The sequence below is a fragment of the Lagenorhynchus albirostris genome, chromosome 10, assembly GCF_949774975.1.
Source record: "Lagenorhynchus albirostris chromosome 10, mLagAlb1.1, whole genome shotgun sequence".
Classification (NCBI taxonomy): domain Eukaryota; kingdom Metazoa; phylum Chordata; class Mammalia; order Artiodactyla; family Delphinidae; genus Lagenorhynchus; species Lagenorhynchus albirostris.
In genome coordinates, this window is record NC_083104.1 from 103,822,937 (window position 1) to 103,850,410 (window position 27,474).

General features: G+C 53.6%; 1 protein-coding gene across 1 annotated transcript; it reads left to right on the top strand.

Moving 5' to 3' along the window:
* Nucleotides 1–687: 687 nt before the first annotated feature.
* Nucleotides 688–27,435, top strand: LOC132527963 (uncharacterized). The gene is made up of 5 exons (XM_060163956.1): nucleotides 688–908; nucleotides 1,221–1,276; nucleotides 13,336–13,466; nucleotides 23,421–23,554; nucleotides 25,946–27,435. Exons 1-5 carry the CDS (start codon nucleotides 688–690, stop codon nucleotides 26,625–26,627), a joined length of 1,224 nt encoding a protein of 407 aa, XP_060019939.1. The 3' UTR covers nucleotides 26,628–27,435.
* Nucleotides 27,436–27,474: the final 39 nt, after the last annotated feature.

Consider the following 27,474-nt stretch of genomic DNA (forward strand, 5'->3'; position numbering starts at 1 on the left):
ACGCACAGCGGAGAACGCTCAGGACACACTCTGCAGTGACCGATCACCGGAGCCGCATGGTGTGTCCTTCTTGGGACTTCACTTTGAGGACCGTCTCTGTCTTGTTTCCTTCTTTAGTGAATAAACTAGTGGACTTGAAATTGGTTACGCTTTCTGAGATGACCTTGACTCGCTCCCATGTTGGCCTCAGATTTTCTTTTGTCTTCCTTTGCCTCTTCTTTTACGTGGCTGGTGGCCCCTGCGAGGAGCGGCGGGTCCCCTTCGCCCGCGCTGTGCGGTTCTGCCTGCGCGGCTCCCACCCCCGGGAGGGCGGTTCCGGAGGGCGAGGGCGGGCGCAGTCCTCCTCCGGGACGTTCGCTGTGGTTTCTGTGGCACCGGCGACTGACCGTGGGGGGACAGGGCCATCTCTCCGCGGCGGGACGTCGGGGTCTTACGCCCAGGTGGCGTGGTGCTCCTGGGAGGGGCGCCCGCCCCCGCGAGGGCGCATTTCTAACCCGCTGCCCTTCCACGCCGAGGTTTCGTCCTTTTCCGGCCTTTGTTGCAAACAGCTACGGAGATGCGAGTAGGCGGGACCCCCGCCCCCGATGTTTATTTTATTACTTTCCACCATTTGTGCAGAAAACGTACACAGCCCTGTCTTATCTTCATTCAGGCAGTTTTAAAGGCATTCAGCATGGGGCCCGAAAAATGACGAGCCCATCGAGGGCTCTGTTGTTTTTGGTGTTGGAGGAAAAGCTCTCGTTTGCGGAGTTCAGACTGACTTTCTTGCGTGCCTGCGCGAGTGGGGAGCGGGCGGGGAATAGCTTTCTTCCGGAGCCAGCCGACCCAGAGGGCTCAGCTCGGGGCCGGGGAGTTTGTGGTCCCCAGGACCTAGAGCGGGCAGTGGGCCGGGACAAGAAAGCCGCCAGGTAAAGAGCCAGGGTAAAAGCCATTCAGAGTGAGTGCTGTCCTGGTATGACCTCTGGGGGCAGGCGGACGAAGGCCTGTTTTTTGCGGGAGATAGGCCGGCAGGTTGAGGTGTGGGCCAGGTTGGCCGCTGACACACTCCACGGCCTGGGTGGCACGGGGAGAGTTCCATCTTAGAGACACCTACGTGAGCAGCCCTGCAGGCCCGGCCACCCGGCCGCCACACCGCTGCCCCCAAGCAGCCCAGCGCCTCTGCTTTGCACCAGCACTCACCTGGCGGGCGGTTCCCTCCCCGCCTCCTTCCCCATCCGCAGCCCCGCCTATCTTGGGATCGCCTTCCAGGCCCCGCAGCCGTGCTCAGGGCCCTCGGGTTAGTCTGGGAAGTGCTAGTGAGCTGGGCGTGTTGACGGGGATTTTGTTCAGAGAAGAGAGAAGAGGATCGCGCTCCCCGGCCCCGTTGCCACTCACATGTGACTATGTGACCCCGGGGCTGCATTCCTCCCTCCTCCGCCTGTAAAATGATGCCCGTGAGGCGGGACTCCTGTACCAGACAGGTTTTGGGCACGGCTCCTTTCTCGGGGAGAATTCCAGCAGCTGCATTTCCGCCGCTGGGGGCTTGGAGGGGTCCTTGGGTGAATTTTCAGCGCCCCGAGAGAGTCCTGCCCCTCCCCTCGGCTCTGCTCCAGGCTGCTCAAGCCTGGCCTGGTGAGAGGGGTGCACTGATGTGTGGTTGCTCTCCTTGCCTTTCCCCTACGCGGAGTCCCCGCCAGGGAAGTAGACCCCCTCTGCCCGCGGCAGCAAGCTGTCCTCCCCCCATCCCAGCATCCTGGTGGGGAAGGACCAGCCAGGCACTCCTGGGGGGCGGGCCTTCCCTTGCCTGGGGCTGGGTCACTGGTGGGCCGCAGGCTGCAGGTTTCGGGGGGAAGGGGGTGGCGTGGAGGTGAGAAAATTATCACCAAGAAAACCTTTTCTATTTTCAGAGTGACTTAGAACTTTGGGAGGTGGGGAGTGGGCTTTGGAAAGGAAGACCCCGCGGAGAATGGGGGCCAGTGGGCCACCTGGAAGGTTAAAAAGACCCCCAGGCGCGCTAAAATGCAGTCCCGCAGTAGGCCAGGAGTTCTGTCTTTTTTTGTCACTGCTGTGTCCCCAGTCCTTGCCTTGAGAAGGACACGTCATGAACGCTGTGTCATTCACTGAGGAAAAATGCATTTGTGTTCAGTTTCCCTTGTGATTGACTTTGCTCTGTTACCTTTAACTGTTCTTTCACACCCAGGAAGTCCTTCCCCTGCTGCAGATATAAGAAAACAGAAATGGATGGAGAAGGGCATCCCTCCTCTGCATCTCTGTCCATGATGCCCTCGACACCAGTGCAGGTTACGGGCTCAGACACTGCAGACATTTCACGTGCGGTATTTTGTTAGTTCACAAATTCCCTGGAAGTGCTTGGAGATTTCTGCTCCCTGATTCTCTGTCCTTCGGGGATCTACCCTTGATGGGTTAATGGTAAATGCCTGTAGGTGGAGCCTGACCAAATGCCTGTAGGGGTGGAAGGCTCTCCTTCATTTATTCCCTTGCCTTCAGTTTCTGTGGCGATAAGGGAATGAACTGGCATGGGATGAGTTCACGTTTCAGTGACGGGCTGGGCACCCTGAAGTGGTTTAAGGCAATGGAGGATAATGCTTCCACCTCCAGACACCAGGAGCGATAGCTTGACTGGAAACTGCAGATCCAGAGCTTGCTGTAATCTGACGGTGCCTCACGGCCCCAGTGCCTAAGCCTTGATGTGTAACTCCTAGAATGCCTGAGCGTGCTTGGTCCACTGGGACCTGACTCCCAGTGGAAACATGGGTGGCTGGCTCCGGGGGATTAGGAGTGCACAGAGCCTCCTGGCGCCAAGGGAACCAGGGAATCACGTCCCTCACACTCTCCCACCCCAACCCCCCGACATGTGGAACCAGCCGTGAGCTTCCGGCCAGGTTACCCTCTGCCAGGAGCCACCGTTGGCCCCTGGGTCTGAAGAGAAGGTGGACTTAAAATCGCCTTCCCTGGGGACCTGGGCCTCTGGAGAAGTCTACACTATAAAGCTGTTAGAGCAGCTCTTGTTGTGAGCCCCAGGCCACGGACATGGCTTTGATCTAAGCTCTGTCGCTTGGGAAGCAGAGGGGGCTGAAGGTCAGGGGGCCTGAGGTCCTCTCCAGGGCTCAAGCCCAGCTTCCTGTACACCCCATTCTCACAGTGAAAAAATGGGAGGGGAGGGAGCGCTTTGCACTTGGCTGTAGCCAAGGCGCCCTCAGCCTGTCCGCTCCTGTGCACATGGGCCCCTGGGAAGAACCTGCGGGATGAGGGGGGCGCAGATCCAGCCCCGCTGTGTGCGCATCGTGTCACAGACCTGGCCTTGCTGGTTTGCACTCTGCCACTTCTGTCCCCGAAGTTCCTCTTGGTCCTCAGCTGGGAACACGGTTTAAGCAAGGAACCCAGCATCTGTCCGGGCGTGGTCCACAAGGGGCAAACCCAAGGGCCGCGCTTGAAGATTCTTTGGAGAAGCCAGGGGTCACAACCAGAAGAAACCCCCTGTGAGCTCCACCGAGCTGTGGGAGCTCCCTCTAGGCCGTGGGTCCTGGGTGTGGGGAGGGGCCGGGGGCCGGCACAGTGATGGTGGAGAGGAGAGGAAGGGTCCGGAGACAGGGATGGGAAGGGCGGAGGGGAGGGGGCGTGAGGATATGGGGGGACCAGCCCCAGCACGTGCTGGGGGGTTAGAGGTCAGGGAGAAAGCTGCCTGCTCTGAAGTTCACAATAAACCTTGCGCCAGGTAGGGCATATTATCAAAGAAGGAAAGAAAGCCCGGGGTAATTTATCACAGTAAGGTGAGAGCTTTGATGCTGGGGTCAGAGCCGTCCTCAGAGCTGACCACGTCCAAGGAACCCTCCTGGTCCAGCTTTAGTTCAGTTTCCCTTTTACCTGAAGTGCTTTAATTTGGAAGTTTTAAAAGCAGGGCAAGAAAAACTGAGCCTCCCTTTGCAGTGAATTATCCAGTCCTGTCTTTTAAACGTTGAGACGGTCGCGTCCTATAGTAAATTAAAGATCAGACTCTCCCCGGTGTTTCTCGAAGGAAGGAGACTGTCTGTCCTTCCATGAGGAGAATTGCGGTGGGCGGGCCCTGACTCCCAGGCCCCTGGTTCTGCTCCTTCGCCCTGCTGTCACGGGGATCTGGCGAGAGAGGGGCAGGTGGCAGACGGGACCTGCTGTGTCCTTGGAAGAAGACGACGGTGCCTGCAGGGCCCACTCAGCCCTCCCCACGGGCAGGGAAGGGTCTGTGCCACCCCTGCCTTGGCTGGCAGCCCCAGCTCTTAGACCACAGGCCAGGCTTGTGCACGGCGAGTGCGGGCAGGAGGGGCGAACTCCCCATCACCCCGGAGAAGGTGTGGCCACTTTGGACCCCGATGGGGACCTTGGAGATAGATGACCTTGGGTTTATGTCTCTGCCCTTATCAGGCAAGTCCGCAGACCTCACTTTTGTCTTTTTAACCTAGAACAAGAACTGCTGTCAGAGTTGAAACAAACATCCTGATCAGTGTTTATCAACTTACGGCCCCTCTTGTTTCATCTGTATCTCCCCCACCCCGACTTCCCACCCTCCACTAGCTTTTTATGGAGCAAATCCAAGACATCATATTTTTTCTTCCGTAATTCCGTCAATATCTTTAAAAAATATGGACTTCTTTTTAAAAAAATAACAATGTAACCCCATCACCATTGTCAAACATTGAAAAATTGCCAGTATGTCCATAATGTTACCAAATATCATCATAATTAAATTTTCCCAGTGCTTTCATTTTTAATAAATAGTTTAATTAATCCAGGGTTCAAATAAGGTCCTCTTGCGTTAGATTGATAAGTCTTCTAAGTTTCTTGAATCTATAGATTTTTTTTCCCTGTTTTTAATTTAATTGTTAAATAAGCAGGTTGTCCCGTAGAAATTTCCTATAATTTGGATTTTGCTGATTACGTCCTGTCGGTTAGCACCGTCTTCTGCCTGCTGTGTTTCCGGTGAATTGACAGATCTAGAGGCTTGACCATGCTCACTTTTGATGTTGTTTTCAAGAATACTGATGATGTTGTGGGTTTCTGTCAGGAGGCTCATTATGACAGGGTGTTGCTCTTCTTGTGACTTAAGACTAATCAGTGAATTCAAACGTGAGCTTGACTCATCCACTTCAAAGCTCCCCATTAGCTTCTCACCTCCTGGTCTTTGCAGCCGTTGCTGACAAGTGCCCGTCACCATCAGGGGTGGCAAGATGGCGACATTCTCTCCTTTATTTACAAGCTCTAAACGTATTTGAAGAAAAACCGTTCCTCCTCAGCTCTTTGTCACTTGGAAATACCGTGTGTGCAGAAAAGAAGGTTAAATGCCTGATTCCTTTTATTTACTTCTTTTCAAATAATTTGATAGTTCTTCTAGAATCCGTCAAAAGACACACACACATCTATATAAGTATCATAGTTAACAAGTAGGTCTTTCACATATATGACTTGCTTAAATCCATTCATAGCTTCCTAGACTTCTACTATGACAAGATATTCCAGACTCATTTTCTACTTCCTGCCTCATACCTGGAGTTACCTGTTTATCCAAAGTATCCCTGGTTCTTTATACATAGAAATAGTACTGAGGGACCAAAGTCTGAGATCTAGACCTGTTCATTGCTCCTGGGTTGGTCATTGTTTCCAGGACTTTACAATGGACAGTACTAGGGAAAAAATTTTCTTAAACTATATGCTATTTCCAATTCCACTATGGGATTGCAAGGTTTTCACTTAGGGTTTTTAAAATTTTGTGTCTATATCTATTTTCTCTTATGCTGAATATCACAACGACATAGCTACTCATTGGCTTTATCATTCCTGTGTGTGTCTCTCTACCTATTCCTGTTTCAGAATGTCACTTTCAATTTTTATTATTAACATTGTGATCGCTGAAAACAATGAGTTTTTTTAAATTTTTTTAACATCTTTATTGGAGTATAATTGCTTTACAGTGGGGTGTTAGTTTCTGCTTTATAACAAAGTGAATCAGCTAAACATATACATATATCCCTATATCTCCGCCCTCTTGCGTCTCCATCCCACCCTCCCTATCCCACGCCTCTAGGTGGTCACAAAGCACCAAGCTGATCTCCCTGTGCTATGCAGCTGCTTCCCACTAGCTATCTATTTTGTCCTGCCCCTAGGTTCTTCAGACCATGTTTTTTTTTTTAGATTTGATATATATGTGTTAGCATACAGTATTTATTTTTCTCTTTCTGACTTACTTCACTCTGTATGACAGACTCTAGGTCCATCCATCTCACTACAAATAACTCAATTTCATTTCTTTTGTGATCACTGAAAACAATTTGAGTTTTACTTGCTGTTTTTCTTCTCCACGGGAATACAGCTCACTAGCCACACAGTCACATTACTGAGTTTTAAAGTTACTTGAGATAACTGGACCCTTGATATCAGGTTAACATCATTTGGTGCATTTAGCTTTTTGTTTCCTTCATTGTTTTAGTTTTTTCATAATTATGTAGTACTTATCTGGCTTCAAAATCAAAGCTGTAACCTGAGTTGTATTCAGGAAAATTTAATTTTCATCCCTGCTTTTTCCACCTTGCCTTCTTCTCTACTCTGTAGGTAACCATTTGATAAAAGTTTAAAAATTACCCTTTGCATTAGTTTGCTAGGGCTGCCGTAACAGGATAACACAGACTGGGTGGCTTAAACAACAAAAATATATTTCTCATGGTTCTGGAGGCTGGACATTCAAGATCAACGTGTCAGCAGGGCTGGTTTCTTCTGAGGCATCTCCTTGGTTTGCAGACAACATCACAGCACCACGAACTTGGCCAGTGAGAATGGAAGGTACATAATCGGTGGCATGTGTTGCGTGATGTGTAGAGGGTCCGTGTAAGATGAGGGGCTCAATTGTTTATCGGAAAATGCTGTCGTTTTAGGTGGTCTGACCATGTACTCACTGCCCAGAACAGTCCCATTTTCTGCTTGTTGCCCCCATGTAATTATTATAGGGTCCCCCTTCCTCTTAAAAGTGTTCCAGTTTGGGACAGTAAAATCTATGGGCACCCTAGTTTTGAAGGTCCAATAAATAATGATAAAACGGTTGGCCTCTGTGTTAAAAATGTTAGGGCTGTCGTTTTCTAGTCCTGGCTTGAAGTCTGAGCTCTGCATTATTCCCAGTTAGTTTCTTCGCAGATTCTGGTGCTAAGCCAGACTCAGCCTGTTCTAGGGTCTCCTCCATCCTTTTCGTAAATGATCCCATGAGCCTTCGACTTTGAGGTTCAGCTTTAGCTGGGAAGAGCCTTGTCCTGGTCTTTCCCAGCCTAGGCGGGTACATTCAAGAAGTGGTCAGCTGCTTTCTAATTAATTCCTCCTCCCAGGATGGAGTCTGTGCTGTTACCTGAAGTAGGCTGCATACCAGTCTGTTGGCGTACGCTGGCCCCCTGGAAATGGTGGGCAGGATTGTGTAAGGCTGCATCACAGCATGTGCAGAATTTAAACACTGGGTATAATGTTCAGAAAGTGTGCTGGCGATGCCGACCGAATCAGACTTAATCAGCGTGTTTGCTTTTGCAGCAATGAAAATAATGTGTCCTGTGTAGTGCTGACGGTAATCTGCCCTAATTCTCCCTTTTGAGTTTGGAGGATTCCTACAACTTCTCTACCAAGTTCTTCCCGAGTTATAGCAAGAGCGCCATCTCTCCATGTTACTGCTGTTTTCACACACCTCGAGTTATGTCCTTCACTTTCAGAGTCTTCCGTGTCAGCTGGTTTGCACACTGCCTTCAAGTTCACTTACAGTCTATGGGGCCGACTTTGTTCTCAGGCCAGACTGGAATCGAGCTATTCTCTGTTGAATTTATAGTGCCTAGTGCCCCAGGAATAGTGCCCAAGCTATTCTCTGTTGAATTTATAGTGCCCTACATTGTAACCGATATATAATTTCTCCATTTAAAATTCCCCATCAGGGAGTTTAGGTTATTTCTCTTCCTCCTTCCTTCTCATTTAAGCTCTTTATCTGTGAATTAGAAATCATCCTGATCGTGCTCAACAGCCAGCAGCCTAGCGCTGGTGCTACCATACTAAAGGGAATAGTGTACAAGTTACGATGGGCAGTTGCACCGAATGGAGACTACGGGCGTCTTTAGGACGCTCAGAAGTTCCCTTCAAAATTCCACCAGACCCCCATCTAACTCCTTAATCTTAGCTAAATGAAACTGAGTATTGACTATGGAGCAATAAGAAATATTAAGACAATATTATTCTACTAGTTTTATGCCCCAGAGTATCTGCCACTCAAAATAGTTGATCAGTTTACATTTTTAAATGAATAAACACATGACATCATTCATGTGTTTAAAGCACTTCAAAAAGCTTTTTGTTATGGAAAGTTCCAAACAATTATTTTAAAAGGTAGAGAAAATAGTGTATTGAACGCCCATGTACCCAATATCCCACTTCAACAACTACCAACTGGTGGTCAGTATTGTTTTATCCTTACTTCTTCCATTCCCCTGCCACCTACATTTTTTTTTTTTTAGATGTTGGGGGTAGGAGTTTATTAATTTATTTTTGCTGTGTTGGGTCTTCGTTTCTGTGCGAGGGCTTTCTCTAGTTGTGGCAAGCCGGGGCCACCCTTCATCGCGGTGCGCGGGCCTCTCACTATCGCGGCCTCTCTTGTTGCGGAACACAGGCTCCAGACGCGCAGGTTCAGTAGTTGTGGCTCACGGGCCTAGTTGCTCCGCGGCATGTGGGATCCTCCCAGACCAGGGCTCGAACCCCTGTTCCCTGCATTAGCAGGCAGATTGTCAACCACTGTGCCACCAGGGAAGCCCTGCCTACATTTTTTAAAGGACAAATCTCAGATATCATATAATTTCTTCTGTATTTCACTATGTACTTCTGAAGATAAGAACTCATTTAAAAATATAACATAGGGCTTCCCTGGTGGCGCAGTGGTTGAGAGTCCGCCTGTCGATGCGGGGGACATGGCTTCGTGCCCCGGTCCGGGAAGATCCCACATGCCACGGAGCAGCTGGGCCCGTGAGCCATGGCCGCGGAGCCTGCGCGTCCGGAGCCTGTGCTCCGCAACGGGAGAGGCCACAGCAGTGAGAGGCTCGCGTACTGCAAAAAAACCCCACAAAAAACCAAAAAAAAAACCCAAAAAATAACATAATACCATTATCATACCTACAAAATTAACAGTAATTTTTAATATCATTAAATACTCAATAGGTGTTAAATTTTCAATTATCTTGAAGATGTCATATTACTTTAAAGTCATTTTTATTGAAGTGCATTTTTCATGTAATAAAATATACCTATATTAAGGGTGCAGTTAAATGAGTCTTGACAAATGTACATACTCCTGTAACCACCATCATAGTCAAGTTAGAGAACATTTTCACCACCACAGGAAGTTCTTTCATGCCCCCTGCATGCAATTTCACCTCCTCTTCCCAATCTCAGCCCCAGGCAACAGCTCATCTGCTTTCTTTCACATTTATATGGGCATAGAAATAGAGGAATATAGATATCTATCTATCTTCTTCTGGCCACTTAAAACATTTACTGCTAACAATTGGTTCTCAGCAATTTGATTGTGATGTTCCCCTCAATGGTTGGTGTTTATCCATCATGTGTATCCCTGAGCTTCTTAGACCTATGGATTTGTTATTTGCATCAGAGATGGAAAATTTCCAGTCATTATTCTGCAAATAATTTGTTTTTGCCACCGGCTCTCTGTCTTCTTCTTCCTGGACTCCAGTTACATGTGTATTTGACTACTTGATATTGTCCCACAGGTTGCTGAGTTTGTGTGTGTGTGTTTTGTCTTTTTTCCTTTCTATGTATTATTTGAATGTTTTCCATTTCAACGTCTTCCTGTTCACTGACCTTTCTTTTGTAGCATCTGATCTGATGTTACAATTGTCCAATTAAATTTTCCCAACAAATAGTGTATTTTTCTTCTCTAAAAGTTCCATTTGATGCTTTTTAAAAACACTTTTCTTATGTCTCTTCATCATGTGCATGTTTTCCTTTGAGATTTAAGTATACGTATAAGAGCGCTTTAGAAGTCCTTGTCTGCTGTTTCTAACATCTCTGTCATTTATGGGTCTGTTTCTTCTGACTGATTTTCCTTCTTGTTATGGGTCATAATTAGCTGTTTTTTGCATGTCTAGTAATTTTTGATTGGATGTGGGACGTTATGAGGTTTAGGTCGTTGAGTGTTTGGGTTTTGTTTTCTTAAAGTGTTTTAGGTTTTGTTTTGCTAGAAAATTAAGTTACATATTTCTGATGAATCCTTACCAGGTTTGTATTTAAGCCCTTTTTAGGGCAGTTCTAGACTAGTCTGTACTTTAGGGCTAAGTTAACCCTATTACTAAGGTGTGCCCCTCTGGCATCTCTACATATTGCTCTGGGCGCTCAAGCAGGAGTGTCCACATGGCTGGTTAGAATGTGCATCCCTCCCAGCCCTGTGAAAGCTCTGGGAACTGTTCTTTGTCCAGCCTTGTAGAAATATCCCCTATGAATGCACAGATTTGGATTCAGCCAGAGGCTCAAGGGGCCCCCATGCAGATTTCTGGAACCCTTCTTTGCACAGTTCAGTTCTCTCTGGTACGGCCTCCCTGAAGTCTGATCTGTTTCCCTAAACTCAGATGTGGAGCTCCTCTTAGATGCTCCTGTCCCTTTGCTGTTGTTTTAAATTTGCTTTCAGGCAGAAATCCAGGAGATTGTAAAGCTCAGCTTCTTTGTTTCTTTTTCTCCAGCGTCAGAGTCATATTGTTGGATATCTTATGTCTAAAAACGTTTTCATTTATGTTTTGCACAATTTTCTGTTTGTTTGGGGGAGGAAAATAATCTGTACTGGTTTCTCCTTCATGGCCAGTAATTTAAGTTGTAATTTTAAAAAGCAGTTTGTATACTTGAATTGGGATTCAAATAAAATTCACACAATGTGATGGGCTGGTGTCTTTTTACCTTTTTAAATAATTAAGTCCATCCTTCACCTTCCTCGCTCTCTCTTTTTTCTTCCCTTCTCTTTTGTTGAAAACTGGGGAAGTTTGTATGTTGAGTTTCACACGTCATTCTGGATTTCACTGACTGTTCCCATGTGTCGTTTAACTTATTCCTCCATACACATTCCCTGGTAACTGGTGATTGAACTGAGAGACTCGATCAGATTCAGATTAGGTTTTTTTCAAGATGACTTTAAAGGTGTCGGTTGCTTTTCCATCAAGCGGCACATGCCTTTCTGTTGTGTTAGCAGCCACTGATGCTCAGTAACTAGACTAGAACATTTCATTTAATTTGCTGATTTATCATAGAGACTGGGCCTCAGCAAGGATGAATTTCTAGACTGGGCAAATGGGACTATTATTTCTAGCCGTGTACTTCAAAATATGAATTACAGTGACAAATTGGAGCTCCAATAAAAAGTGGAATGTTTTTAAACTTGCTCAAAGAAAAGTTGACCCATTTTTACAAAGTGGAAGGAGGCCAGCCTGAATTATATCAGTCTATACATGTGACTTTCAAAGTTGTGCTCTAATTAAAGCTGGGCTCAAGCGGTGCTGCCAGGGGGAAGACACCCTTTCTCTGCAATGAGAGGCAAGAACGACTCTTCGGATCAGTCATAAGACAAGGATGCTTCTTCGGTGCTTAAGGCACGTTAAAGCTTTTTCAAGTGTAAATTTGTTTAAATACGTCCTTTCCTGGTAGTTTGTGGGGATGACATGTTAGCTGTGAACGTAGGACTTTCTAGGTGAAGTTGAATATCTGTCCTAGCTCAAATACTAGTTGACATAATACTGTTTATTTTTACAAAGCACTTTCACTATGTTCTTTCATTTCTTCTTCCTCAAGATTTTTCTCGATATTAGCAACCTAATTTTGTAAGACATGGAAACCGGAGCACAGAAGACCCGGGACTGGGAGAAGCTCGTTCAGCTCCTGGCCTCCGCTGTGGTTGACACCCTCCCCCCTGCCCCACCCCATGCCCTGGAATACAGCCGGAAGGTTCTCCAGTCTCCCCACTCGGCACTCCTGTGCAGAGGAACCAAGGCCGGCATTTCCTCGTAGCTTTTGGGACAGTGATCGCAGGTCAGGTGTGCGTGCGGTGTCTTGCTTTGAGCTTCCTTCCTCCGTGGTGTCTCGGACTCTCCGGAGCATCTTTTCAGGTGTTGGTTGATCGTCATTGGTAAGGTCGACGAGCAGAGCATGTAGCTGTGCTCCCAGAGTGGTCCACGCCACACAGGCGGTCCGTCTGCAGCCGCCCCTGCCCTTCTGGAGCGCTCCCGGGATGACCTGTATCCTTGGTGAAGCGCGATATTGGTTTCCCAGGCTCCATGTGCTTATTTGGGGAGCATTGCCGTGTCAGTGACCTTCACCCATCACACTCCAGATACCCCTTAGAGGGTAACCTCCTCCTCTCTAAAATATTTGTTTAGTGTGGGATGTTTGGTTTCGACTTTCTGGGAAGTCCGTTTTAAAGGATGCTTCAGCTGTGTCAGCTCAGGTGTGGTGACAGCCGCTTAGCGTTGATGTGACCGACATTTTCTTCCTGCCACACTGGACCTCATATTCTCGGCCTCTTTGTCTCCTGCTCCTCAGGGAAGTAAAGTTAAACTTCATCTTCACTGTTCTTGTAGAGCTGCAGCCACCAGACATCCCAGATTTGGGCAAAAGCCCTATTTCGACTCTTCTGACTAATGGTCCACACAAATTGTTGAGATGCTCTCCGGAATTCTATATATTTCAATGTTGAATCTGTCTCCCGGGCTGCCTCCTTGAAAGCAGAGATGGACAGAAACATCTTTTGTAAGGTCTCACCTCCTGTTGATTTGAAAACTATTGTCATTGGATCTTACCGCAGGAAATTAGTTTCCTAGTCTGGGTTACCCTGAGAGAGGCCGGCAGAGAGGCCTGTAGGCAGGCGGTTGGTTTGGGAAATGATGCTGGCGAGCAGGGAAAGGGGGGAAAGAAAGGGGGGACCCTACAAGCTGCCTTACGGTGGGCGACTGGCCCCCAGAGGCCTGCCCGGGTGCCTGGAGAAATGCGTCTTGGAAATGTCTGCTTTACCCACGAAGGGTGGAGCCTCCCTCCGTGGCCCTGTCTCCCGCTGGTCGGCGGTGGCCCGGTGGGGCCACTTCCTGTGTCGGTCCCCATACGTCCCAGCAGGCACCCGAGAGACCTGGCCAAGCTGCCTGCTCAGAGCTGGTGGCAACAGTGGCTGGAAGGGGAGGTGGGCCGGGGGCTCCAGTGGTGCCCGCCAGTGGGGTTGGATGTTTTACTGGGGCAGAGGGAAACAGACGCCCCGTAGGGACCTTTACATGAAAGTACTTCATTTTTTACCAGATCTCCATTCCCGTTGAGACGTGAGTCACGGTGAGAGAGAGCGCCTGCCCTTACGCAGCTGCCCACAGCCCCTCCCGAGGAGTCCGTCTGCGTCCCGTTTCCAGTGTCCCCCTGCCCTGGAGGGGGCATGGTGGCTCACTGTGAAGAAGGTACATTTCTTTCTTTATTATTATTATTATTTATTTTTATTTTTTTTTAGAAGGTGCATTTAAACCAGCACAGTTCTGAGGGCCTGTCGGTTTACCAGACCCACGTCAGTTCAAGCAAATCACGCGTCCTTTTCAGTATTCTCTTCATCTTTTATTATCTTAAAGGGCATTGAAGGATTGGTCACCAGAATTGTGCGGAGGGACTCCTGTGAATGGGAATGTATTCAGCTGGTCGTACGCATGAGCTTGTAGCAGTGAGGCCTCAGGGCATCCTGACTCACAGAGAAGGACAATTTCACTTTGCCACGGAGACCGGGCGGTTGTCATGCAGACAGGAGCGGGCGCGGGCGCGGGGCTGGGTCAGGGGAGGCTGCCCTGTCTGCTTGGAGTCCCGTGCGGGGCTGGAGGCCGGGGCCGCGCCTTCCTCTCTCTGCTTGGACGCTGTCTGTCCACTTGAATACAGTGGATGCTTCACAGTCTGTGAGGACGGGGCAGGCTGGGACCCTGGGGTGTGGTCTGGCCGAGGCCCCGCCCTTTCTGGCCCCGTAATCCTGTCCGGTTGCCTCCCGTCTCCACAGCTCTTCCCTCACTGGGGGAGTGAGCGTCACGGGGAGGATTAAACACGAGCCTGCTTGGAGGCAGTCAGCTTAGCACGATTGCCTGGTGAGCGACGAGAGTGCAGAGGGTCAGCAGGCAGTGCCGCCCAGGCCCTGGCCGGTTCCTGTATTTTTCCCTGAGGAGGTTGACCTGCGCACCCCCGAGGCCTTGAGCAAGTTTAGGCCGCTGCCAGGACGGTTACGGGAGCTTGGAGACGCTTTCTGGGCCAAGGGGCTGCCCAGACTGCCTGTGTGTGAGCCGAGGGGCCTTGGGATGCTAACGCTGGCCGGCGCGTGGTGGCCCCCCTCCTGGCCCCAGAGTGTCCGAGTGGGTCGAGACCAGGCCGCCAGGGACGTGTCCGCCTCTCTGCTCCGGTGCACTGTGGTCCTGTGTGCACGAGGCCCCCGCGAGGCTGGGGGCCAGAGGCGTGAAGAGGGGCAGGCTTCTGACCTTTCCCCACCGGCTGGACCGAGTCCTTGGGAACAGCGACGTCACAGACTCTCTCACGAGCTCACCACACGCTTAGCCAGGGTGGAAGGAAGGCTCTCCTGCTCCAGGTCTGGGCGCCTCCTGGGTCAAGTTCTCAGCTGACGTGGGGTCACCGTTGCCCTCTGGGCGCTGTGATCTTGTGGGGACGTGCAGACCCAGAGGGCGTGGCTTGAGGATGCTCGGATGGCAGCACGTGGAGGACAGGATCACAGAGGCCGGGTGCCCGGTATCCACCGGGAAAGGACCTCTCGATCGGGTGAGTTTTGAGAGGGTTTTGGGAAACTTTGCTACCGCCCTCACCCGCGGGGGCAACTGCAGACCTGGAGTTTGGGAGAAGAACGGGCAGGACGGCGCTTTCCTCCACCGCGGGCGGAGACCACCCCGGTGCCCTTCTGTCTGTCTGGCTGTTTGGGGCCGGGAGGCGGCAGCCAACGTGCGGCGTCTCGTTCGCTCTGGAGACTGTGGGCCTGGACTCAGCGTGTGAGGATGGCCAGCGGCCCAAAGTCAAGGGCTGGGGGGTCTTGGCCCCGGGCTGACCACAGAGCCCCCGAGCTTTACACCGACGTCTCCTGCCCGACACCCACCGGGACGCGGCCGGGTCTGTGCACCAGGCGCCAGCATGGGCCCCTCCTGAGCACTTTTACCCATGGTCACTTCACAGCTCCGTGCTGCTGCTGGCCTGCGTGTCGGCCGATCGTCAGGTGCAAACGCAAAGCTGAAAGTAAATCAGGCCCCCCCAGCGCACAGGGTCCCCTCGGAGAGCTTCCTGGTCAGCGTGTCACCGGGGCAACGTTCCTGCCTGAGGAGGAGAGGCACGGATGTGTGTGTGCATGTGTGCGCACGTGTGCATGTGTGTGTGCAAGCACGTGTGCGTACAAGCGCATGTGTGCGTGTGTATGTGCGTATGAGCACATGTGCCTTAGACGCGTGTGTACATGAATGTATGCATGTGTGTACATGTGTGTATGCACGTAGGTGTGTGCATGTGTGCCCATGTGCGTGCATGTGTGTAGGCGTGCATGCGGGTGAGTGTATGTACGTGAAGGAGGACCGGAGGGAAATCCAAGCGCTTGGAAGCGTGCGTGAGGCGTTACTGGAGCCGCCGGGGTTCTGGCCACTTTCCTGCCATTGACCAGCGGATCCAGTCCCTTAACTAACCTATTTGGAGGTTAGTTCCGTCAACGGTTAAACACAGGGATTGGACTGGAGTATCCCACAGAAGCCTTGGCGACTCCCGGGTCGAGAGCCGCTCAGAGCAGCCTCCAGCCGGCCTTGCCTGTGGCTCCTCTCGGGGACGAGCCTTCCTTGGCGTCTGTGCCCTTGAACTTGGGGGGGGGTGTGGTTCGCGTGCCGGCCCTTCTTGTAGGTTTGTTCTAATCCTCCATCTGGGCAATGCTGGTTTTGGCTGCATTGCCCAGCTTCCTCCTAAGAGCTGTGATGGGTTTTACCTCCTATGGTGTGGCCCCGAGGGCTGTGGTACCACCCAGTTCACAGGTGAGCTGAGCCATGGGACAGCCCCGGGGACAGGCTGGAGGGCGGGGCAGCACCCGCTTGCTGACGCCAACGTGACCACCCTGGGGAGGACCGTGGGCACCCAGAGCCTGGGCCTCCAGGCTGCCCAGCGAGCGCTCAACCCTGACTTAGAGCTGCCGAGATGGGACGCTTGTGTCTTCCTGACTGAGGGCTTCTGGGCGGGGGCGGGGGCGGGAGGCTGCCTGGGGGGTGTGAGCTGATGCCTGGCTCCCATCAGAAAACGGGGACCAGGAGCTGTGCTGCTTGGAGGGTTTGGGGGAGACCAAGGACGTGACGAGTGCAGAAGGGCTAGGCAAGTGCGCGGCCAAGGGCACGGTGGCCAGGCTCTGGCCGGACGCACTTCGGTCAGCTGCGCGTTTCCTCCTTTGCGAGGAGTCGGGCTCCAGGCGTGGTGGGAACAGCCCTTCCAGTCTGCAGAGCTTTGGGAGCAAGGGCAGGACTAGGGTCAGCCGAGCCGGGGCCAGAGGCGGGCTGAGGGCGAGCTGGGAGGGGCGGCCGCGAATTGCGCAGTACTGATGGACCGGGTAGCCCCTGGCGAGGGCATTGTTTTGGTCGCGACAGTGAATTCAGCGGATCACTTTCTCCTCTGGCTTCCAGGGAGTTCTGACGTATTTGGGATCTTCTTTGTAAATTTTGACTCTGCCACCCTGTATAATAAAAGGCAAAGGCAGAGGCTTCTGTGCCACGGGAAGGCTCTGGACCAGCCCCTGGGGCCTGCAGCTGTGCGCGGCAGACAGAGGCAGCCTGCAGCCCTCCAGCTGGGTCGCTGAGCTCGGGCGCTGTCCTGCGGGGCGATTTTGGAGACACACAAGCTGAAGTTCTAGGTTCCTGGCAGGGCAGCCAGGTCACAGCAGCTTCACTCTCCTCCGGCTGCCCACGAGGCCTCCTCTCTGCTCCACGAGCTCCATCTCTAAGGGCCCCGGGGGGTGGTGGTGGGCAACGGGCCATCTGCTGAGACTCGGGTCCCATGAAGCACAACGCTCGACGAGCGTTTCCAGGCCGCCGTGTGACGTCGTCATCATTTCCCCATCTTGCTGGCGAGGACCCTGGGGCCAAGAGCCTGGAGCGACTTGCCACGCGGCCAGACGCCCGGGTGGCGCCCCGAGGCCTGGCCTCTGACCGCCCCCCCACCCCCTTGGCGTGCGCCCCGCTTTCTGGAGGATGGTCTGTCAACAGAGCCTAGTCTCTGCTTCAATAAAGGGAGGTTTAAGTTTGGGAATGAGAAGAGCAGGGTCGGCTCCGTTGGAACCATCCCAAGTGACAAAGGCCACTTCTTCGGGGGTGGGATGGGGGGTGGCAGAAGGGACAGAAAAAGTCCTGGAGGGGCAGCTCAGCAAGAGACCCAACAGAGCAGGAACCGCTGCTTTGGCTGACTCAGTCCGTCTCTTCCTTCCTCCCTCCCCCTCCTCACTGCCAAGCCCCTGGCTCGGTGACCGAGTCACCAGTGAGATGTAACATCAGCTCAGCCCGCCTGCCTGTGATTCTCTGTGCATCAGGGGCCCTACATCAGGCTCTTTCCAGCCCTCACTCAAACCCCTACACTGAATATAAACAGAAGTGAAAGTTGTAAATCGGGTGTAAATACATTCCACAGAGAAAAAGTCAGTAGCCAAAAATGACAAAGTTTATTATTCCTAATATACAAAGAGTTATTGCTAATTAATAAGAAAAAGATGAACACTCCGATTGTAAAATGGGCAAAGGGCATAAACACATAACACCCCCAGCTAGAAACATCCCTAGAAGAAACACAGAGTCAGCCCACTGGCATCTGGAGGTAAGTGGAAGCGCAGCCCCGCTCGAGGACACGGCTGTAGAGGCAGGTCTACCTGGACTGAGTTCGGGGGTCACTATTTATCGGCTCCTTGACCTTCGGCAAGTGAAGCTCGCTAAGCCTTTGTTCTCCGTGAAACAGGGGCAGCGGTACCTGCCTGCAGGGTTATCGTGAGGGTGAAAGAGCGAATTCCGTGAGGAGCTTAGCCCAGTGCTAAGCACGCTTTCGTCATCACTGCTAGCAGTACAGGTGCACTGATAACGAGCCATGTTCGTAAGTTCACACCTCACTGAAATCAGAGACAGGCAATGAAAACAGCAGTGGAATATTGTTTGTTACCTATCAGGTTGGGAACAAGGTGGAAGGATTGGTGACAGCCCCTGTTGGTGAGGTGCTGAGACAGTGGGACCCGGCACCCACCCTCCATGGAGCGGTTTGGTGGTTTGCACTGATGCTGGAACCGCAGACGGGTTTTGGCTCTTCTGCTAGAAATGAACCCCACGGAGGTAATGGGACCAGTGCACAGTGACGAACGTGTAAGCATATTGATCCTGCTGTCGTTTGTATGAGCAACAATTCAGAAGCAACTATAGATGGGTCAGGTTAACACGTTTGACACCTTAGATTTACACAATGTTATGTGTCAACTCTACCTCAAAAAAAAAAAAATTCAGAAGCAACTTAAACGTCCCTTAGTGAGGTTGATTAATAAATTGCACTTCCTCCGTACGAGGGAATCCTACACGACCTCTAACGGCATAATGAAGTGTCCTAGCCCTCCACTGGCCATCATGGGTGAAGCTCTCTGACACTGATGGATAAACAAAGTGGGTTATAAAGTAACATCTTCCTGTGTCTCCATTTGTGTCCATCCACCTGTTAGTTCAAAGGATGCACCCACTTTAAGATGCCGACATTCTTTTCTTCTTGGGAACTAATTTTATGATTTGATTTTTGTGTGTCTATTATCTTTCAATTAGAAAAGAAGAAAGGAATGGATTTTTTTTTTTTTTTGTCCTTTAACAGCTTACTCTATAAACAGAGATCTGCATGTTGATTTTGCTCATGTAAACTGACTAGGAGTTGTGGTCCAAGAACACATCATCCTAGCTTTCTTCCTTTTCTTTTTTCCTTGTTTGTCGTTCAGAAGCGTTTCTTCATTCTTTAGTCTATGACTCACGCAGGAAGACAGAACCAGTGTTTGGCAAGATCTTTCCATGCAATGGAGAGAACCTCAGCCTTGGCGCCAGTGAAAGGCAGGCACGTGGCCTTGCCTCTCCGCCCTGAGAGTGATGCGGTTCTGCAGGGGTGGGGTGAGCTGGAATGATCCGGCCAGCGTCAGACAATCAGACATTCGGCTGCTGTCACACACAATAGCCCTGGGGCCAACGGCGGTAACAAGACAAACTTAAAACCTCCTTTGCTTGTGCTGCTGAGAATCACTGCAGCAGAAGGATCCCTGAGGCGTCCGCTGGACTGTTACCCAGCTGGACACTTAGGGGACTGGAGGGTGCACCACGATGGCTCCCAAACAATCCTCTACCCATCTCTTCCCCTCCTGGCTTGAACTTCCCACCGTAAGCCGGACGTTCACGGTGCCCCAGTCAGCCTTGTTCTGTGCCGCGTTCAGTGTTGAGCAACCCTTGCTCCAGCTGAGCTGCCCAGAGCCCTGGGGGCAGGCAGGGCAGGAGTCGCCATCATCATTTTGCAAATGAGGGAGGAGCTCAAAGAGACCTGGGGCTCGTCTGGGGACACACGGCACGGCCGGAACTGACTCTGGGTCCTCTGTCCCCACTGGTTTTGTTTTCTTCCCTGTGACTTCACAGCTCTTCAGAAAGCCATTGCCATCATGCTCTGTGGACCGCCCGAGATCTGCCCTTCAGTTTCCTGACTGAGACACACAGATTTAAAGTGTGATCCTGTCCGTGCGCGCGCGCGCGCGCACGCACGCACGCACGCACGCACGCACACACACACACACAGAGAAACCGAAGTTTCAAGAAGCAAAGCTTAACCTTTCTACCCCGTGTACTCCATGACTCAGCTGTTTTCTAGTCTTTTCATTCCATTCCATCCTATTCTTTTTCCAAATAGGAAAAAGACTCAGTAACTTGATTTCGTGACCCCTGGGGACGGTCCTCTGGCTGCCCAGCGAGGCAGATTTGGGATTCCTGTGAGCAGCTCCGGAGGGTGGGCTCCCAGGCCGGGGTCGGTGGAGCCAGAGGGGAAGGGCTGAGCTCGCCGTCTCTGCAGGACGGAAAGGGGGGCTGGGCAGGGTGGGTGCAGACGGAGGCGGGCAGGTGTGGACGGTGCACCTCTCGGGCTGAAAGGCCTGCTTCATTTTCCTGCCCCCTGTCTTTCTTTGCACGAGGATCTTCCTGGTTGCCTGGAGGCCTCTCGGCCCTGTCTCCTTTCCAGTTTGGGGACGGGCAGCCTCTCTGGGGAAGACTGGGCAGGAAATGCAGCTTTCCCGCCCCACTGGCTGGTCAGGGCATCACGGCCACGCCACCAGCTGCTGAGGGCCCTCACTGCGGCCGCGTCCCCGGGTGACTAGACCAGGGTCTCCCTGGAGTCGCCGTGGGCCTTCAGCAGGCTTCGGGCCGGGGTGCCCTTGAGCTGCACCCCGACAGAGACCCCACCCAGCCCGGGATGGGAAGCCTGCAGCTGGGCTCTTCATCTTTCCTGGTCGGAGATCGTTCTGAGCTCTGAAGAACCTCACGAACCTTACAAAACACACAAATGCACACGCATCAGAAAACTGGGGGTAAAATGTCTCGTGTTTCACAGATGCAGAAGTCGGTACCTGTCCAAAGCCGGGAAAGGGCTGTGGACCCAGAGGACCCTAAAGGCTGAAATTCAATGAAGGTGGTGCTAGGAAGTGATTCGCAGGGAAAATTCTTCCTTGCTAGCTCAATTTTATCTTGATTTTCCGGTGAATCTCACTGTCTGTTGCTTTGGGCGTCACAGAGTCAGCCCTCTTCTTTTCCATACTCTCCCCTAAATTTCTAGCAAGTTTTCCTCATACGTTAGGCTGTGTATCATTTATGCTGACACCCGATTATCCCCCAGCCACGCTGCAGGAAGAGCTGCCTCCAGGAAGGCTGCCTGGAGCTGGCCAGGCCCTGTCTTGGTCCAAGGGCTCCAGCTGCTGCTTCCTCTTTTGCTACATGTCACCCCCACTGGCTCTCGATCTGGATCTGGATCTGTCCAACGGGGCAAGAATACCCTCCCAGAAAGTTGCTGCAGGGATGAAATGAGTCTGTTCATATAAAGTACTCAGCACAAAGTGTAGCACACAGGAAGTGCTCAGCAAATGCAGACTGTTATCAGTATCACTGGCCGCTGCCTTCACTTTGGGACTCTGCGTGAGCTGGGTTACTTCGTGCGCATCAGTGTCGGGCTCTCCCCTTCCTTCAGATTTCTGGGGTGTGTGGTTAAGCGTTGAGGGCGTGCGTTCGCGTTTCTAACCGCAGCATTAGACTTGGACTCAAGCACTGGGTCCCCCCGTGCTGAGAACCGGCCGGCATCTCTCTCGGGTGGTCCCACGTCAGGCTCAGAGCAGCGCCAGAGGTAGGGCTGCTGCCCTGGGACCGCGATGAGGATGCTCGAGACTGCCGAGCCGCTGGCGTCTCGTGTCCGCGCTGGTGCCCTTCCTGCTGTATTGCTGGGCTGCCTTCAGTTCTGCTTTCAGAAGAAGGGCCATTTGATCTCAAATTTATGGTTTTCCATGAGTCTGAGCACTCGCAGTAAATCTGGGTTGCTTCAACCTCATTGCTAAATGGGTCTCTTGTAGCCTTATTTCTTGTTGCGATGAGTGAAAAATCTCCTTTGATGGACGAGGACAGTTGTAGACTCTTATTATTGTTACATAATAATTCACACTTAAACAGATTTATCACTTCAGATTCTGGTTTAGGACACGGCAAAAATCCATGTTTTCATTTAAAAATTATGTGCTTTTCATAGCCTCGTAAGAAAACGTGCATGGCTGTCGTCTGGGAGCTTGAGAGCAGAAGTCGCTGTGTATGCCTTCTGTGTCTTCTTAGATCCCAGGGCAGTTTAGACGCAGAGTAGACAATAAATGCCTAAGGCGCTTAGAAAAGGACCAGCTCCCAGTTTGTATGAAGTGGTGGCCAAGGGATGAACACCTGAAGTTAAAAGGCAGAGCAGCCAGGTCAAGGGGGCCAAAGCCGCAGGACTTGCAGGGCGGCTGGCCCCTGTCCACCGAGGGCCTCCCCAGAATATGGCCTCCCTTCTTGTCTTAAAGGTGTGCTTTGGGAATAGTCAGCAGGAAGGAGAAAGCTAACCGCTGCAGTCAGTGCTTTGGTGGAGGAAGGTTCTAGATCACGACAGGTGCCTGTCATCGGAGTGAAGTGTCTGAGGCGTGAGATGTACGGCTGGTCAAGCTTGATGTGCCCCTAAAATACTGGAAGATGGGCAGTCCGGGGCTAGCACCGCTACTCCACTAGGTCCTCAGAGGCCCAGGCTCCTTCCTGCTGTCTGTCCTGTCACTCCCTAGGCTTCGTCATCCACAGTGGCTGCTTGTGCTCCTGCCATCACACTCACATTCCAGCCAGCAGGAAGGAGAAAGGGGCAAGGAAGGGGGCCTCTCTTCCTTGTATGCAGGATCTCCCACTCTGCTTGAACCCCATTGACCAGATGCACTCGCGTGGCCACACGTAGACAAGGATGCTGGGAAACGTAGTCCTTACTCGGGGCAGCAGGGGCGAAGAACAGGGAGCCTAGCATTTGAGGAATGGGGAGAACCTCTACGGGGCCCGGCGTCAGCTTCTGCCACGCTGCTCAGGGACTTGATAGCTTAGGCAGAGGGGGTTGGAGGGTCCCGCGTGAAGCCCTGGAGGGTAGATTTCAGTAACCTGGGCTCTGTGTTGCGGAGCTGAAAACCCGGGTGACTGACTGGTGGGCTGGGCCGCTGCACCGGAATCGATCCGGAAGGCGGGGAGAGGCAGGGACAGGGCTCCAGGGCGACGGCGTCTGCGGAAGCGTCTGCGGTGGTCAAGCGAAGGTTGTGGAGTCACTCTAAACGTGGACTCACGTCCCAGAGCTTCCGTGTGATCTTGGGAAGTCGCTGATCTCTGGAAGCGCCCATGTTCTCGTCAGCCCCGTGGGATGCCTGATATCCACCCCAGGGCTGTGAGTGGGGCTGAGGGGTGTAATGTGGGGTGGGGTGGATGTAGGTGTTCAGGAAACGGCGTCCGTTTTTACAGCTGGCCACCCGGGAGCAAAGGTGGGCCCGACACCTGGAAGGGCCGCCCATCAGCCTGGGCCAGCTGAGCTGCGGGCAGTGGGGAGGGAAGGGCCGGGGGCGGGGTCCCGCCGTCCGGTCTCAGCTCCTGTGTGGGGGCCCTGCCGCAGGAGGCCGTTGGCTCGTGGTTTTCAGGGTCCCTGCAAGCCCCAAACTCCTTGGGCTCCTCATTCAGTGCCGGTCAGCCTAGTGCAGCTGCACCAGGCAGTGGTTTTGATGCTGACACAATTCAGTTATTTTAGAAACAGTTTCCATAAACAGAGAGAAAACAAATTGTTTTTTACTTGCGTTTCAGGCTTCAGTAAATACTGACGAGTGCTGGCAGGTAAGTTTCCGTGATGGAATCTATCACCTGTTCAGACTGCACATCGCGGGCACACAATGGACTCGGGCTGGACGCGACACAGAGAGCGACACGGGCACCCGGAGGTGAGAGGTGGGGCGGGTCACGACAGGGAGAGGCTGTGCCCGCTTCCCTTGGACGCCAGGACTCTCAGGTGGAAACGTCAACAGCGTGTTTCTGAGAGCGATTTAATCATCGTCCCCAGCAGCAGTTTTGTATAAATAGCCCTGACTGAGGGCTTGTGTCCGGCTGGGAGAAAGGAGTTCCAGCACTCCGCTCATTCTGTTAGGAGCCTGTGCCTTTGGGGAACGCGGGAGGGAAGAGGAGAATCTTGTTCTCAGTCCAGCGCGCTCACTGGAGTCCCAGGGGCCCTGCCAGTTGTCGACATGGGGGACCCACCGCTGGGCTTCTGAGCCGGTGGGTCTGGGAGGCGGCCTGGTTCTCACCGAAGGGTTTCCATGCGTCCCGAGGCTTGGGGACCACGAGGTGAAACCATGGAGTCATCACACCCCTCCGCTGGCGCTGCTGAGGGTCACTGTTGAGCACACCCGCCCCGGTGCCCCCATTTCATGCCAGGGAAGCTCTGGGTGCTCAGGTTTCCTGGGTCCCCTGTGCAAGGGCGCTGCTCCCAGCGTCTCTCAAGCAGAGTCTTATTTGTCCCCAGAAAAGGGACACCTGGGAACTCGTTGTGATGAATTTGTAAGCCTGCTGGGACCCAAGGAAGTCTGGGTGCCCCTCGCTGGGTAGAGAACGGCCCAGAGCAGCTTCCCGTCCTCTCCCTCCAGGCCCGTCTAGGCACGGAATGTTCCAGAATTGTGCTGCCCTGTAAGCAGCTGCAAGCCTGAGGTGGTTCCTGGGCACGCGAGGTGCAGCCGGTGTGGCTGAGAGCATCTATTTTCATTTCACGTCACTTCAAACGTGCATCTAAACAGCCCATGGGGCTGGTCCTGACCGCACGGGGCAGAGCAGGTTAGGACAAAGGTCGGTCGTGGGGTCTTTCAGTGCCAGGCCGCCGGGATCTGGACTTTGTTTTGCACGGAAAGGGGAGGAAGCTGAAGCTTCTGGACTGAGTGCAGGGAGCTGGGGGTGGTGACCTGGAGGAAGGCTGGAGGTGGTGGCAGTGACCAGGTGAGTGACAAGAGGGGGGGGCATTCAGGGGTGACGCGATCAGGCTTAGCGCCGGGAGGTCCACACTGGTTGGGCAGCTGGGCCAATGGCGGACGTGTTGAGTCAGGAGAGAAAACCTCAGGATGCAAAGTGATTTCGTGGGCAAAGACGTCAAGCTGCTTTTGGACGGCAGCCTCGCTGTTTGCGGAGAATAGTTTACTCTCAAGGCAGAGATAGTGCAGCGTCAGGGGCCTCCCGGGACGTGAGGTCCATCCTCGCTCTGCCCGCCCACATGGGGGTGGGCTTCCCCTCCGATGGGCGGCCTGCGGGTGGTCCCGCACCCTCATCAGACCCCTCCCCTCCCGGCCCGAGGCCCGAGACCTCATCCCCAGAGCTGAGCGCCCACAACAGAGCCTCCCCGGGCAGGACCCTTGATGCTCTCCCCCACCCCAGGCACCACTGAGCACACCTGGGTCCTGGGGCAGGTCCAGAAGCCAAGGCGGGGGAGGACCCATTCCCGCCCTGGGCAAGTTCATCTTCTGATGCGAGACAGGCGCGGGGCCTGGCCCAGGGTGGGGATCCTGCGTGGGGCAGTTTGCCCTCCAGGGCCCGCGTCGCAGTGACCCCCCGTGCCCGGGGGGTGTTTAGGGAGGCTCCTTGGGGGGCTGCCAGTGAGCTCGAGCGGGGGCCATGTTCCGAGTGAGGGACAGGGAGCCAGCATTGAGGATGCCGCACGTGGGGCACAGCGCAGGGCGGGGGGCAGAGGCCGGGGTGCGCCCGGGGAGGGGGGGGTGCGGCGGGGGAGGCGGACGGGGCCCCTGAGGAAAGGCCTGTGTCTGGTGGGCGCTGGGGGCGGGCCTGGTTTTAAGCTCAGGAGCGACACGTGCTGCTTGCCTGCTTGAGGTGGTGCAGCTTCTCCCCCATCACAGCCGGAGAGACACTGCCCTGGCCGGCCCTCTGCCACTCTCCATCCTGAAACGGGTGTGGTGTGCGAGTTTCCCGGGGAGAACGAAGCCTTGTAAGGTCCCTGGAAAATAAATGCTGTCTAAAGACCATCACTGCTGTCAGTTAAGGAGTTACAGCGGCATTACCTTATTGCAAGCAGGCTGGCTCCTGGCCCCCCGTTAGCCAAGGAGCTGGCAGGAGCGCTTTGCATCCAGGTGTCGAGTTGAGTTTCTTTAGAGTTGGTCCCACATACCTGAGTGGCCCCGCCTGGGGGCCGTTCTTTCCCTCCCATCACTTACGTACGACTTGCTTGAGAGGTTCCCCTGCTTATTCCACAAACTCGGGAATTCTCAAACTGTGAGCGAAGGGCCGCCGGAGGTGGTACGCGAGATTAGAGGTTGCTGTTATCTTCCCGTTTTGCACAGAACACTGAGGCAGGGGGCGTCCAGGGGTCAGCAGCCGCGTGGTGCCCAGGACCGGCTCAGGCTGCTGCCCGGCCGCCCTGCGCCCCGCTCCTCTCAGCTCGCCCTCCGTCCCGTCACCTCCTCTCGGCTCGAGTCAGCCCAGGACCCCGGTCTGCCTCGGTATGGCTGCCTGCGCCGTCATCCGCCCCTCGGTCGCTTTAGAAATGTGGCCGTAGAGAGCACCTCGTCATCCAAGGGCCTCCTTTCCGGCCGCCGTCGAGGCCCCCCCGGGGAGGCAAGCGCGGCCCCTGCTCCCGGCGCCTCCCCAGCCCGGGTGGAGCCGGATGACGGGGCCTCCGCAAGCTCTGGATGGGTGGGTTCTGCGCCCAGCATCTCCAGACATGGGCGCCCAGCCGCCCCTCCCTCACGGAACTCCCACCCGGTGGAGCGAGCAACCGACCAGCACCCACTGGGCGAAGGGACCAGCACCACGGGGGCGGGGCCTCAGCGCCGAGGGGAGGGGCTCTGGGCGGGACCCACTGAGAAGCTCGCCCCGACCGGACCAGCCATCGTGCAGGGGTTCGCCCCCTGGAGGGGCACCGCACCCATGCGCGTGGGGCCCTGGCGCGTGGCCTGCCCAGTGGGCTCACCGCGAACCGCGTCTCAGCCCGAACGACGGCTTCCTTTACCTCATGTGTGCTGAAGTGTGGGGTCCTAGGACCCGAGTGCCCGGCTAGCGATGATGTGGGGGAGGCACGGGGGCGGCCCCCGGGGCTGGGGTGACCCTGGCTCCTCCCTGAAGGGGCGGCGGGGCTGGGAGCCCCCTGCGGAGCCAGGCCCAGCCTTGTCTCCGGGGTCCTGAGTCCTGTGCAGGTGTGCGGGGCTCAGTGCTCCCCTTTACCACGTGCTCCCGCAGCGCTTCTGTCCCCGGAAGGACCCGGCCGAGGAGCTAGAGGTCCTGGCCCAGCATCCGCGCCGGGGCCGATGCTGGGGCGGATGTGTCCTGGTGCTGGGACGCCAAGTCAGAGCCCCTGGTGGTGCGTTCCTCTGTCACGTCCACTTCTGGGGGTATTTCAGGGTGATGCCATCATTAAAGAGTAAGCCGTCGAGAAAAACCAGGGTGACGTCTAAGCTGTCTGGTAGCTTCTTCTTCACAGTCATACATCTTTCCCTCCAGACACATGTGCAAGAAATGAATTTCATGCCACTCACAGGAATTCCATGTGTGTTTGACTGGATCTTCTAAGATTTCTGGGTTCAAGAATGAAGAAGCTTAGCTCTGGGAGAGCAGACAGGTTCCCGGGAAAGTGCAAGCTGGTTGGACGTGTAGATGCTGCCATGGGGCTGAGTGGGGTCGAGAGCCGTGTCTGGACCTGAAGGCCCAGGGCGCTATCGCGTCCCTCGCAGCCTGTCCAGCTGGGGGGCAGGCGGGGGGTGGGCTGGGCCCTGTACTCACTGCTGCTGGGCCTGCCTGAGAGTAAGGGTGTGTGTGTGTGAGTGTGTGTGTGTGAGAGTGTACGTGTATATAAGCGTGAGTGAGTGTGAGTTGT

What these genes read in the sequence shown, in the direction of transcription:
- LOC132527963 (XM_060163956.1), top strand. Translation starts at nt 688, where the DNA reads ATGACGAGCCCATCGAGGGCTCTGTTGTTTTTGGTGTTGGAGGAAAAG. An exon ending in CGGGACAAGAAAGCCGCCAG is followed by an intron (nt 909 to 1,220) that starts GTAAAGAGCCAG and finishes CCCCATCCGCAG; the next exon opens with CCCCGCCTATCTTGGGATCG. An exon ending in AGCGACACGGGCACCCGGAG is followed by an intron (nt 23,555 to 25,945) that starts GTGAGAGGTGGG and finishes CGTTTTGCACAG; the next exon opens with AACACTGAGGCAGGGGGCGT.